The sequence below is a fragment of the Phocoena sinus genome, chromosome 1 (genome assembly GCF_008692025.1).
Source record: "Phocoena sinus isolate mPhoSin1 chromosome 1, mPhoSin1.pri, whole genome shotgun sequence".
Lineage (NCBI taxonomy): Eukaryota > Metazoa > Chordata > Mammalia > Artiodactyla > Phocoenidae > Phocoena > Phocoena sinus.
This window is the reverse complement of record NC_045763.1, coordinates 74,479,528-74,491,782: the sequence shown is the minus strand read 5'-3', so window position 1 is coordinate 74,491,782 and position 12,255 is coordinate 74,479,528. Positions and strand designations below refer to the sequence as shown.

Here is a 12,255-nt window from a genome sequence, read left to right as displayed (position 1 = left end):
TCTGGTGGCATCTTTAGGATTCTCTATGGATAGTATCATGTCATCTGCAAACAGTGACAGTTTTACTTCTTCTTTTCCAATTTGGATTCCTTTTTATTTCTTTTTCTTCTTTGATTGCCATGGCTAGGACTTCCAAAACTATGTTGAATAATAGTGGTGAGAGTGGACATCCTTGTCTTTTTCCTGATCTTAGGGGAAATGCTTTCAGTGTTTCACCATTGAGAACGATGTTTGCTGTGGGTTTGTCATATATGGCCTTTATTATGTTGAGGTAGGTTCCCTCTGTGCCCAGCTTCTGGAGATTTTTATCATAAATGGGTGTTAAATTTTGTCAAAAGCTTTTTCTGCATCTATTGAGAGGATCATATGGTTTTTATTCTTCAATTTGTTAATATGGTGTATCACGTTGATTGATTTGCATATATTGAAGAATCCTTGCATCCCTGGGGTAAATCCCACTGGATCATGTTGTATGATCCTTTTAATGTGTTGTTGGATTCTGGTTGCTAGTATTTTGTTGAGGATTTTTGTATCTATATTCATCAGTGATATTGGTCTGTAATTTTCTTTTTTTGTAGTATCTTTGTCTGGTTTTGGTATCAGGGTGATGGTGGCCTAATAGAATGAGTTTGGGACTGTTCCTTACACTGCAATTTTTTGGAAGAGTTTGAGAAGGATGGGTGTTTGCTCTTCTCTAAATGTTTGATAGAATTAACCTGTGAAGCCATCTGATCCTGGACTTTTGTTTGTTGGAAGATATTTAATCACAGTTTCAATTTCATTACTTGTGATTGGTCTGTTCATATTTTCCATTTCTTCCTCGTTCAGTCTTGGAAGGTTATGCCTTTCTAAGAATTTGTCCGTTTCTTCCAGGTTGTCCATTTTATTGGCAAAGAGTTGCTTGTAGTAGTCTCTTAGGATGCTTTGTATTTCTGTGGTGTCTGATGTAACTTCTCCTTTTTCATTTCTGGTTTTATTGATTTGAGTCCTCTCCCTTCTTTTCTTGATGAGTCTGGCTAATGGTTTATCAATTTTGTTTATCTTCTCAAAGAACCAGCTTTTAATTTTACTGATCTTTGCTTTGTTTTCTTGGTTTCTGTTTCATTCATTATTGCTCTCATCTTGATGAGTTCTTTCCTTCTGCTAACCGTGGGTTTTGTTTGTTTTTCTTTCTCTTTTATCTTTACCTGTAAGGTTAAATTGTTTATTTGAAATTTTTCTTGTTTCTTGAGGTAGGCTTGTTATAAACTTCCCACTAGAACTGCTTTTGCAGTTCTAGGTTTTGGATCATCGTGTTTCATTGTCATTTGTCTGTAGGTATTTTTTGATTTCCTATTTGATTTCTTATGTGATCTATTGGTTATTTAGTAACACATTGTTTAGCCTCCATGTGTTTGTGTTTTTTACGGTTTTTTTCCCTGTAATTGATTTCTAATCTCATAGCATTGTGGTCAGAAAAGATGCTTGATATGATTTCAATTTTCTTAAATTTACCGAGGCTTGATTTGTGACCCAAGATGTGATCTATCGTGGAGAGTGGTCCGTGCACACTTGAGAAGAAAGTGTAATCTCCTGTTGTTAGATGGAATGTCCTATAAATATCAATTAAATCTGTCTGGTCTATTGTGTCATTTATAGCTTGTGTTTTCTTATTTACTTTCATTTTGGATGATCTGTCCATTGGTGTAAGTGAGGTGTTCAAGTTCCCCACTATTACTGTGTTACGGTTGATTTCCTCTTTTATAGCTGTTAGCAGCTGCCTTATGTATTGAGGTGCTCCTATGTTGGGTGCATATATAGTTATAATTCTTATATCTTCTTGGATTGATCCCTTGATCATTATGTAATGTCCTTCCTTGTCTCTTGTAACATTCTTTATTTTAAAGTCTATTTTATCTGATATGATTGTTGCTACTCTAGCTTTCTTTTGATTTCCATTTGCATGGAGTATCTTTTTCCATCCCATCACTTTCAGTCTGTATGTGTCCCTAGGTGTGAAGTGGGTCTCTTGTAGACAGCATATATATGGGTCTTGTTTTTGTAACCATTCAGTGAGCCTGTGTCTTTTGGTTGGAGCATTTAATCCATTCATGTTTAAGGTAATTATCGATATGTATGTTCCTGTGACCATTTTCTTAATTGTTTTGGGTTTGTTTTTGTAGGTCCTTCTCTTCTCTTGTGTTTCCCACTTAGAGAAGTTTCTTTAGCATTTGTTGTAGAGCTGGTTTGGTGGTTTTGAATTATCTTAGCTTTTGCTTGTCTGTAAAGCTTTTGATTTCTCCATCGAATCCGAATGAGATCCTTGCTGGGTAGACTAATCTTGGTTGTAGGTTTTTCCCTTTCAGCACTTTAAGTATATCATGCTAATCCCTTCTGGCTTGTAGAGTTTCTGCTTAGAAATGAGCTGTTAACCTTATGGGCGTTCCTTTGTATGTTATTTGTTGTTTCTCCCTTGCTGCTTTCAATAATTTTTCTTTGTTTTTAATTTTGGCCAATTTATTTTATGTGTCTCGGCATGTTTCTCCTTGGATTTATCCTTTATGGGATTCTCTGTGCTTCCTGGACTTGGGTGGCTATTTCCTTTCTCTTGTTAGGGAAGTTTTCGACTATAATCTCTTCAAATATTTTCTCTGGTCCTTTCTCTCTCTCTTCTCCTTCTGGGACCCCTACAATGTCAATGTTGTTGTGTTTAATGTTGTCCCAGAGGTCTCTTAGGCTGTCTTCATTTCTTTTCATTTTTTTTTCTTTATTCTGTTCCGCAGCAGTGAATTCCTCCATTCTGTCTTCCAGGTCACTTATCCATTCTTCTGCCTCAGTTATTCTGCTATTGATTCCTTCTAGTGTATTTTTCACTAAAGTTATTGTATTGTTCATCTTTGTTTGTTTGTTCTTTAATTCTTCTAGATCTTTGTTGAACACTTCTTGCCTCTTCTGGATCTTTGCCTCCATTCTTTTTCCGAGGTCCTGGATCATCTTCACTCTCATTATTCTGAATTCTTTTTCTGGAATGTTGCCTATCTCCACTTTATTTAGTTCTTTTTCTGGGGTTTTGTCTTGTTCCTTCATCTGGGACATAGCCCTCTGCCTTTTCATCTTGTCTGTCTTTCTGTGAATGTAGTTTTTGTTCCACAGGCTGCAGGATTGTAGTTCTTCTTGCTTTTGCTGTCTGCCCTCTGGTTGATGAGGCTATGTAAGAGGCTTGTGCAAGTTTTCTGATGGGAGGGACTGGTGGTGGGTAGAGCTGACTGTTGCTCTGGTGGGCAGAGCTCAGCAAAACTTTAATCTCCCTGACTGCTGATGGGTGGGGCTGGGTTCCCTCCCTGTTGGTTGTTTGGCCTGAGGCAACCCAACACGGCAGCCTACCTGGGCTCTTTGGTGGGACTAATGGCAGACTCTGGGAGGGCTTATGCCAAGAAGTACTTCCCAACCTTCTGCTGCCAGTGTCCTTGTCCCCACAGTGAGCCACAGCCATCACCCACCTCTGCAGGAGACCCTCCAACACTAGCAGGTAGGTCTGGTTCAGTCTCCCCTGGGGTCACTGCTCCTTCTCCTGGGTCCCGATGTGCACACTACTTTGTGTGTGCCCTCCAAGAGTGGAGTCTCTGTTTCCCCCAGTCCTGTTGAAGTCCTGCAATCAAATCCTGCTAGCCTTCAAAGTCTGATTCTCTAGGAATTCCTCCTCCCATTGGTGGATCCGCAGGTTGGGCAGCGTGACGTGGGGTCAGAACCTTCACTCCAGTGGGTGGACTTCTGTGGTATAAGTGTTCTCCAGTCTGTGAGTCACCCACCAGCAGTTATGGGATTTGATTTTGCTGTGATTGCGCTCCTTCTGCCATCTCATTGTGGCTTCTCCTTTGTCTTTGGATGTGGGGTATCTTTTTTGGTGAGTTCCAGTGTCTTCCTGTTGATGATTGTCCAGCAGCTGGTTGTGATTCTGGTGTTCTCGCAAGAGGGAGTGAGAGCACGTCCTTCTACTCTGCCATCTTGGTTCAGGGCCCCTGTGATCCCTCTTCTTGTGTACTAAAACAAATGTTTCTTACATGTGTACTTGGCACAGTTGTTTCATTAACTAAGCAGAAAGAAGCCTGAATAGAGTATGTGGGAGGAAGAGAATGAGCATTCGGGGAATAGAACAGTTCCGATAGTGGGTCAGTGTATTTAATCTTACTTTTCCCAAATTAGCACTGGGTGAATTTCTAGGTTAGGCATTTTGCATATACGCATGGATCTGCTTTTACTGATTTGTTGTCTACTCTCTCCACTATTTTCTCAGCCTCACAGCTCTACCACTTCATGACTTCTGGTTGTTGTCTTTCCTCTCCGTGGGTGACTAGGCTGCAGGACTGTAGCTCCCTGCCTTCAGTGTGTCTCCCCTTCAAACTCTCTAAGAGGAGAGAGGCTCCAATTAGTTCATTAATCAGTAGTTAATACTTGACACCCCAGGTGACATGAATTCTCCTTTAAGGCCATATTACGTGCCTGGGGCTCCCCTCATGTCTAGCCTGTGAACTGTGCCTTTGGGCTTGCTGCCAGACCCTGGTTTGGTCAGAGTCGTCGTTATTTTTCTTCCATTATAAAAGATCATTTGGAAAATATAGAATAATATAAAGGCAAAATAAAAATAATGTGTAAGATTTTTGTACCTTTTCAGTCATGTTTGTATTTATATTGTATACAGAAGAAACCTTAGAAGTCACACAGTACCACATCCAGCAATTCCCCTAAGCTCCCTGATCATAGAGTATGTGGCTCTGATCATCGAGCTCCATGGTCATAGATCACATGGCCACAGAATATTGCATTTAGGAAACTTTGTCAAGAAAATAACACCTACCTAAACAGTGTTTACTAGATTAGTTACATTTTAAGGAAAATATTACTATAGAAGATATCATCAACAACTACCTGTCATTTTAAGCTGGTTATCTCTTTTTTTGTTAATGACTTAGAAGTTACATCTGTAATATCAAGGTTTGCAAAAGCAAATTGAATGAGTGATAGGTGAGATCAAGACACTCAAAATATATTTTTAGGAAAGAACACTTTTCCAGTTTGAGGGCTACTGGTTTCATTTGTGTGTGTGTTGAATCTACTATGAGCAAATAATGTGTATTATATTTCCAATCAAATACAGTTCTGTCAGGTATTCAAATTTTGCTCCTGCCTGGATCCTAGAAATATGATAAATGTGAAGAATTTTGCTTATTATTTTGCTTCCTCCGTTCCTTGGATATGAAAGCACTTGACTCTGGACTATGGCCCTTCACCTAAGGCCTAACATTTTCTTCCTTTATTTTTGCTGTTTTCCTCTTCTTACTTTCCTTTCCTGTTTTTACCTGTATTTTTTTTTTCTGCCCCTGTTGCTTGTCTTTTAGCCTTGATGGAGTGGGAAAGAAGTGAAGGCAGTATGCATGAAGTAGAACTGAAAGGATAGCAAGGAATAATGATTTTATAGATATTTTATTTACCTGTTTTTAAAAGCACTTGCCTAACTGGAGCTTACCATTAGCTTGGTAGATCAGAACTGACTAAATGGTTCTATATTTTTTAAAGGCTCAGAAATACTATTGTTGACATTCATGTTTCTTTATACTTTATTTTCTCCATCATTTCCAGATCAATAAGAACCATTAAAAAACTTCACAATAACTTCTTTTCATTTTCTATTCATTCTTTCATCATTTTCAGATCAATCATAACCATTTAAAAACTCCGCAATAACCAACAGCTGTGGGTAATGAACATTTATTATATCAAAACAGTTTAAAGAATCTTATTTAGATCTTCCTTTGTATTTTCTCCTGGCTGCAATCATAGTACTTCTAATATACATTGGTAAAAACCTTTTGGCGCCATCAAGTGGAATTAGGTAGAGAGTGCCTCTGAACATGTTAACTTTTAGTTAACTGGAATAATTGCAGGCAATGATTCGTAGTGGCAAATTGCAGAAATTTTCAATCATAGAAAACATTTTTAGGGAAAAACATGGAAATTGAGTGGAGTATAAATATAATGCTAATATTTTAAGTATCCTTGAATTAATTTCAACAAATCATTGGGCCAGATGGTGGAGATAGAAGAAAAATAAGGTTGTCCTGGTCTGGTGGGGACTCAGATATGTGTTTATGCTAGTATTTACAAGTATAAGTAGGGAATAAGGAGCCAGCAAGAGTGATTAATCTCTCTGTGTACATGTGTATATTTGAGAGTTAAAAAAATGTCTTTGCAGAAGAGGGAACACCTGAGGAGTATTTAAGGTGGTAGAAAGTGGGGTAGGGGCTGGGGCTGGGAGAAGTTACTAGTCGGAGGAAACAGCACTAATTTAGGAGCACAGAATCTATTATGGAAACTTTTATGTGTGCATGAAATGATTGTGCTTATCTTGATAATAAAACTCTGATTTGGTTGGTTAATAAATAGTATTTATTAATTTAATTTGCTTTCTAATAATTTTCCTTTTTGCACGCATTTACAAGCTGCTGAGCTTTAAGACTCTAACACTTGTGGGTTTTGTTTGTTTTACAGTTGGGTTAGGAAATGAGAACCAAAAGAAGCCGTCCACGTTATAGAATAGAACTTGGGCTGGATGGAACCCTAATTTTCAGCGTTTCTTCTGTCAGCCACTTGTGATTTTTCTTTTATTCTTTTCTTTACCTTTCTCATAAAACTTAAAGAAAACATCCAAAATGTTAATTGAATTAAGTTTTTCTTCCTTTCCACGTATTAGTTTATTTGATGTGTAGGTACATTTCTTGATAGATCAATTTCTCTTGCATGAGAGTAGAGTGAAGAATCTGAAATAGAAAAGAGAGAGGGTCTGAGATTATGTTGTACCAAGACTGTCTACCATCCTGGAGGAGGGATATGCTTGGCAGAATTCTAGACTGCAGTTTTAAAATGAAGCACTGAGGAATTCTATAAAGATAGATAACATTTCAGTAAACCACTTAATCATCAGTTCAAAAAAAATTTTTTTTTAATAATCCTGTTACATGTAGTAGCAGAACTATCTTTGTTTTGCAAATTCCAGAGATTTGAATCAGTATTGAATGGTTGAAGCTTTTGTCATATAAAAATATTACTTTACCCTTTCTCTGCACTTGTAAGAGGAAATACTTGGAACTTTGAAGTAGTAGATTAATAAACTTCCTTTTTCAAATTTACCTGGAATAAATGGATGTTCTTGCAATTACCAAGCTATTCTCTTCCCCTTGAGACCACATCACACAGACAAGAATATGTTCATCACCTTCTATATCAGAAATCAGCAAAGGCATAATATAGTAAGGCATTTCTCTATTGAAAAAAATAGTTGGCCATAATTCTATACAAGGAATACCAGGTAACTATCAAAATGATGACATGAAAGATTTTCACAATGCATTATTAAGAGAAAACCTTGGATTATAAAGTAGTATATTTAGTATAGCGATATATTGGAAGGCAAATGAATATTATAAAATGTATACATAGCAAATATCTGGAGCACCATTTATCAAATGGTTAACAAGACACAAGGTAGTGGAATTGCAGGTGATCTTTCTGTTGTTTGTTTGGCTTCTGTTTCTAATTTTTCTGCAGTGATCTTGTGCCACATTTACAATTAGAGGCGTTTGTATTCCTGGATGATTTCTTAAGTGTAATGTGGCATTTCCTTCAGCTGCCAGTTGTAAGATGTGTGTTGTCAGTTATCTTGTCTTTTGTGGTGATGGTTTTGTATAACATGACCCTCCTCTATGAGGAGTAGCATGTATGTTTTTTGAGATAGCCTGTGGAGTTAGTTGGTGGTCATGAAGCAAAGCTGTAGTTTTGAACTCAGCAGTGTTCTCACCAACTGAGTTAATTGAGTAAGTAATTTTCTTAAACATCTGCTATCCCAATTACATTTTCATAACAACAACAACAATAAAACCCAAAACAACAAAGACAAAAACAAACACTCCAGCTCTTGAAGTGATAATATATTGTATACTAGATTTCAGAGTATATGTAGTTACTTCTTATTTTTCTTTTTAGTGAAATCCTAGAAATGATGTGGGAAAGAAGAACAACCACAAATGGCTCAGTTATTCCCATGACTCCTTAAACAGTTAGAAAAGCTCATAGAGGTTAGTTTGCAGCTACCTTTAATGGTATCCTCTGAGTAATTTCAATGAAATGAAATGAAAATTGATGAATTATTGTCTGACCCAGGAAGAAAGAAATACAATTTATTTTTCAGGCAACAATAGACATATTCATCCAGAAGATCTGAAAGCAGTGAAAAGAGGGCACTGATAATTTCAATATGGGAAATACATACATGAATATAATTATTACTATATTGGTAATATCCCTATTATTTTTTGTTCCATTTTTATTATTGTTATTGTTATTACTGGTCCTCCAACCTTTTTGTTTGGATGAGTCACTTTAACTTCCTAAAGTTAAGACCTAGAGTTCATGGAGTAATAGATTGGAGAGAGTGGAGAGGAGGGAGAGGGCAGATATGCTGACTGAAAATCTGAAGCTAAGGCAGCAGGGGGAAGGGGCAGTGATGACAGTCAATTCCTTGCAACTCCTTGACTTGAGGTGTTGGGGAAGGGAGGAGTGGCAATGGTGACTGGGCCATCTACCATATAGTGCTTTGAGATTTATTGTAGAGTCCTTCTGCTGGTTGGGGATCCCACATTAAATTAACAAATTTGTACTGCATATTGATTGACCTACCAACGTTTGTTTACTTATTGTTTTCTTTGTAAATTTCAGATCAATCGAGCTCCAAGCTTTGGAACTGATCAGAAAATAGACTATGATGTAAAAAGGGGAGTGCTGCTAAATGCACTGAAGCTACTAAATATCAGGTAAAATGTTTCCTCCATCTTCTGGAATTTTTTTCACCATATTTGGCATAGAACAATCATTTGTAAGTGGAATTGTCTTTTAATTTTAGTATTTTGTATTGTGAATTTCTTTTTTTTTTTGTTTTTTTTTTGTTTTTGTTTTTTTTTTTTTTTGTGGTACGTGGGCCTCTCACTGTTGTGGCCTCTCCCGTTGCGGAGCACAGGCTCCGGACGTGCAGGCTCAGCGGCCATGGCTCACGGGGCCAGCAGCTCCGCGGCATGTGGGATCCTCCCGGACTGGGGCACGAACCCGCGTCCCCTGCATCAGCAGGCGGACTCTCAACCACTGCGCCACCAGGGAAGCCCTGTATTGTGAATTTCTTGATTCCATTCTTCAAACCCATTTAGTTTTCTTCTTTTTAAATATCTTTTCCTCTTCTCCTGAACTCAGCTTCTCCTTCTCCCCATATTATTTGAACCTACAGTAAATATGCTTAAATTGCATTGTTGGTATAATACAGACTATGGGGTGGAATTGGAGAATACCTTAGGAAACCTTCTGGACTGTTTTCCTCACCTCACAAGAAAAAACTAAAGTGCAAAGGTCACTCAGGGAGTTAAAAAACCTCAAAAATGCATTTCCGACGTTTCTGTCCAAAGGTCTTTCCACTGTATCATGCTGCCTGGGTAAACAGAGAAGAAAAGAGAAGCAGTTAAGTGAGAGTTAACTTTCCCATTGAACAGCATTAACAGGATTTCCTTCTTTTTTAAGGCTGAATAATATTCCATCTTATATATACCACATTTTTTATCCATTCATCCATTGCAGAACATTTAGGTTGTTTCAATGTCTTGGCTGTTGTGCATAATGCTGCAGTGAACATGGGAATGTGGGTATCTTTAGATCATATACCCGCAGGGTATCTGTTGAATCCTGGTTCAACAGGATCAGTCAAATCCTGATTTCAACTTCTTTAAATATATACCCAGAACTGGGATTGCTGGATCAATAGAATATTATTAGTTTGGTTGAAGCATACATAATCATGAATGTCAAATGTTTGAAATCTTATTATGTGGTAAGCTTTGGCTCATTATGAAAAAATTTGTTAGAAGTTTAACTGAACTGCTTAATGAGGTAGTGAGTTGTCTGCTATTAGAAGCGTTCAAATAACATTTAGGATCATATCTTGGATCACAAATCAAGCCTCAGTAAATTTAAGAAAATTGAAATCATATCAAGCATCTTTTCTGACCAAACATATGATATTAAAAATGAATTACAGAGAAAAAAACAGTAAAAAACACAAACACATGGAGGCTAAACAATACGTTACTAAATAACCAAGAGATCACGTAAGAAATCAAATAGGAAATCAAAAAATACCTAGAGACAAATGACAATGAAAACACGATGATCCAAAACCTATGGGATGCAGCAAAAGCAGTTCTAAGAGTGAAATTTATAGCTATACAAGCCTACCTTAAGAAATAAGAAAAATCTCAAGTAAACAATCTAACCTTACACCTAAAGGAACTAGAGAAAGAAGAACAAACAAAACCCAAAGTTAGCAGAAGGAAAGAGATTATAAAGACCAGAGCAGAAATAAATGAAATAAGAACAAAGAAAACAATAGCAAAGATCAATAAAACTAAAGTCAGGTTCTTTGAGAAGATAAACAAAAGTGATAAACCATTAGCCAGACTCATGAAGAAAAAGAAGGAGAGGACTCAAATCAATAAAATTAGAAATGAAAAAGGAGAAGTTACAACAGACACCACAGAAATACAAAGCATCCTAAGAGACTACTACAAGCAACTCTATGCCAATAAAATGGACAAATTCTTAGAAAGGTATAACCTTCCAAGGCTGAACCAGGAAGAAACAGAAAATATGAACAGACCAATCACAAGTAATGAAATTGAAACTGTGATTAAAAATCTTACAACAAACAAAAGTCCAGGTCCAGATGGCTTCACAGGTTAATTCTACCAAACACTTAGAGAAGAGCTAAAACCCATCCTTCTCAAACTCTTCCAAAAAATTGCGGAGGAAGGAACACTCCCGAACTCATTCTTTGAGGCCATCATCACTCTGGTACCAAAACCAAAGATACTACAAAAAAAGAAAATTACAGACCAATATCACTGATGAATTTAGATGCAAAAATCCTCAACAAAATACTAGCAAACAGAATCCAACGACACATTAAAAGGATCATGCACCACGATCAAGTGAGATTTATCCCAGGGATGTGAGGATTCTTCAATATATGCAAATCAGTCAATGTGATACACCATATTAACAAATTGAAGAATAAAAACCATATGATCATCTCAATAGATGCAGAAAAAGCTTTTGACAAAATTCAGCACCCATTTATGATAAAAACTCTCCAGAAGGTAGGCATAGAGGGAACCTACCTCAACATAATAAAGGCCATATATGACAAACCCACAGCAAACATTGTTCTCAATGGTGAAACACTGAAAGCATTTCCTCTAAGATCAGGAAAAAGACAAGGATGTCCACTCTCACCACTATTATTCAACATAGTTTTGGAAGTCCTAGCCACGGCAATCAGAGAAGAAAAAGAAATAAAAGAAATCCAAATTGGAAAAGAAAAAGTAAAACTGTCACTGTTTGCAGATGACATGATACTATACATAGAGAATCCTAAAGATGCCACCAGAAAGCTACTAGAGCTAATCAATGAATTTGGTAAAGTTGCAGGATACAAAATTAATGCACAGAAATCTCTTGTATTCCTATACACTAATGATGAAAAATCTGAAAGAGAAATTATGGAAACACTCCCATTTACCACTGCAACAAAAAGAATAAAATACCTAGGAATAAACCTCCCTAGGGAGACAAAAGACCTGTATGCACAAAACTATAAGACACTGATGAAAGAAATTAAAGATGATACCAACAGATGCAGAGATATACCATGTTCTTGGATTGGAAGAATCAATATTGTGAAAATGACTATACTACCCAAAGCAATCTACAGATTCAATGCAATCCCTATCAAATTACCAATGACATTTTTTACGGAACTAGAACAAAGCATCTTAAAAATTGTATGGAGACACAAGAGACCCCGAATAGCAAAAGCAGTCTTGAAGGAAAAAAACAGAGCTGGAGGAATCAGACTCCCTGACTTCAGACTATACTACAAAGTTATAGTAATCAAGACAATATGGTACTGGCACAAAAACAGAAACATAGATCAATGGAACAAGATAGAAAGCCCAGAGATAAACCCACGCACCTGTGGTCAACTAATCTATGACAAAGGAGGCAAAGATATACAATGGAGAAAAGACAGTCTCTTCAATAAGTGGTGCTGGGAAAACTGGACAGCTACATGTAAAAGAATGTAATTAGAACACTCCCTAACACCATACACAAAAATAAACTCAAAAT

The 12,255-nt window shown here is 37.0% G+C and overlaps 1 protein-coding gene across 5 annotated transcripts in view; it reads left to right on the top strand.

The window, feature by feature from the left end:
- The window catches only part of TTLL7 (tubulin tyrosine ligase like 7), a 162,006-nt gene that overhangs the window by 84,576 nt on the left and 65,175 nt on the right, over positions 1–12,255 (top strand). For all 5 annotated transcript variants that reach the window (XR_004345957.1, XM_032606744.1, XM_032606765.1 and 2 more), the window contains one exon: positions 8,749–8,843. Coding sequence is in view for 4 of the 5 variants with exons in the window: in XM_032606744.1 (XP_032462635.1) it covers positions 8,749–8,843 (95 nt within the window). In the remaining variant the exon portion in view is untranslated. The remainder of the gene's footprint in view (positions 1–8,748; positions 8,844–12,255) is intronic.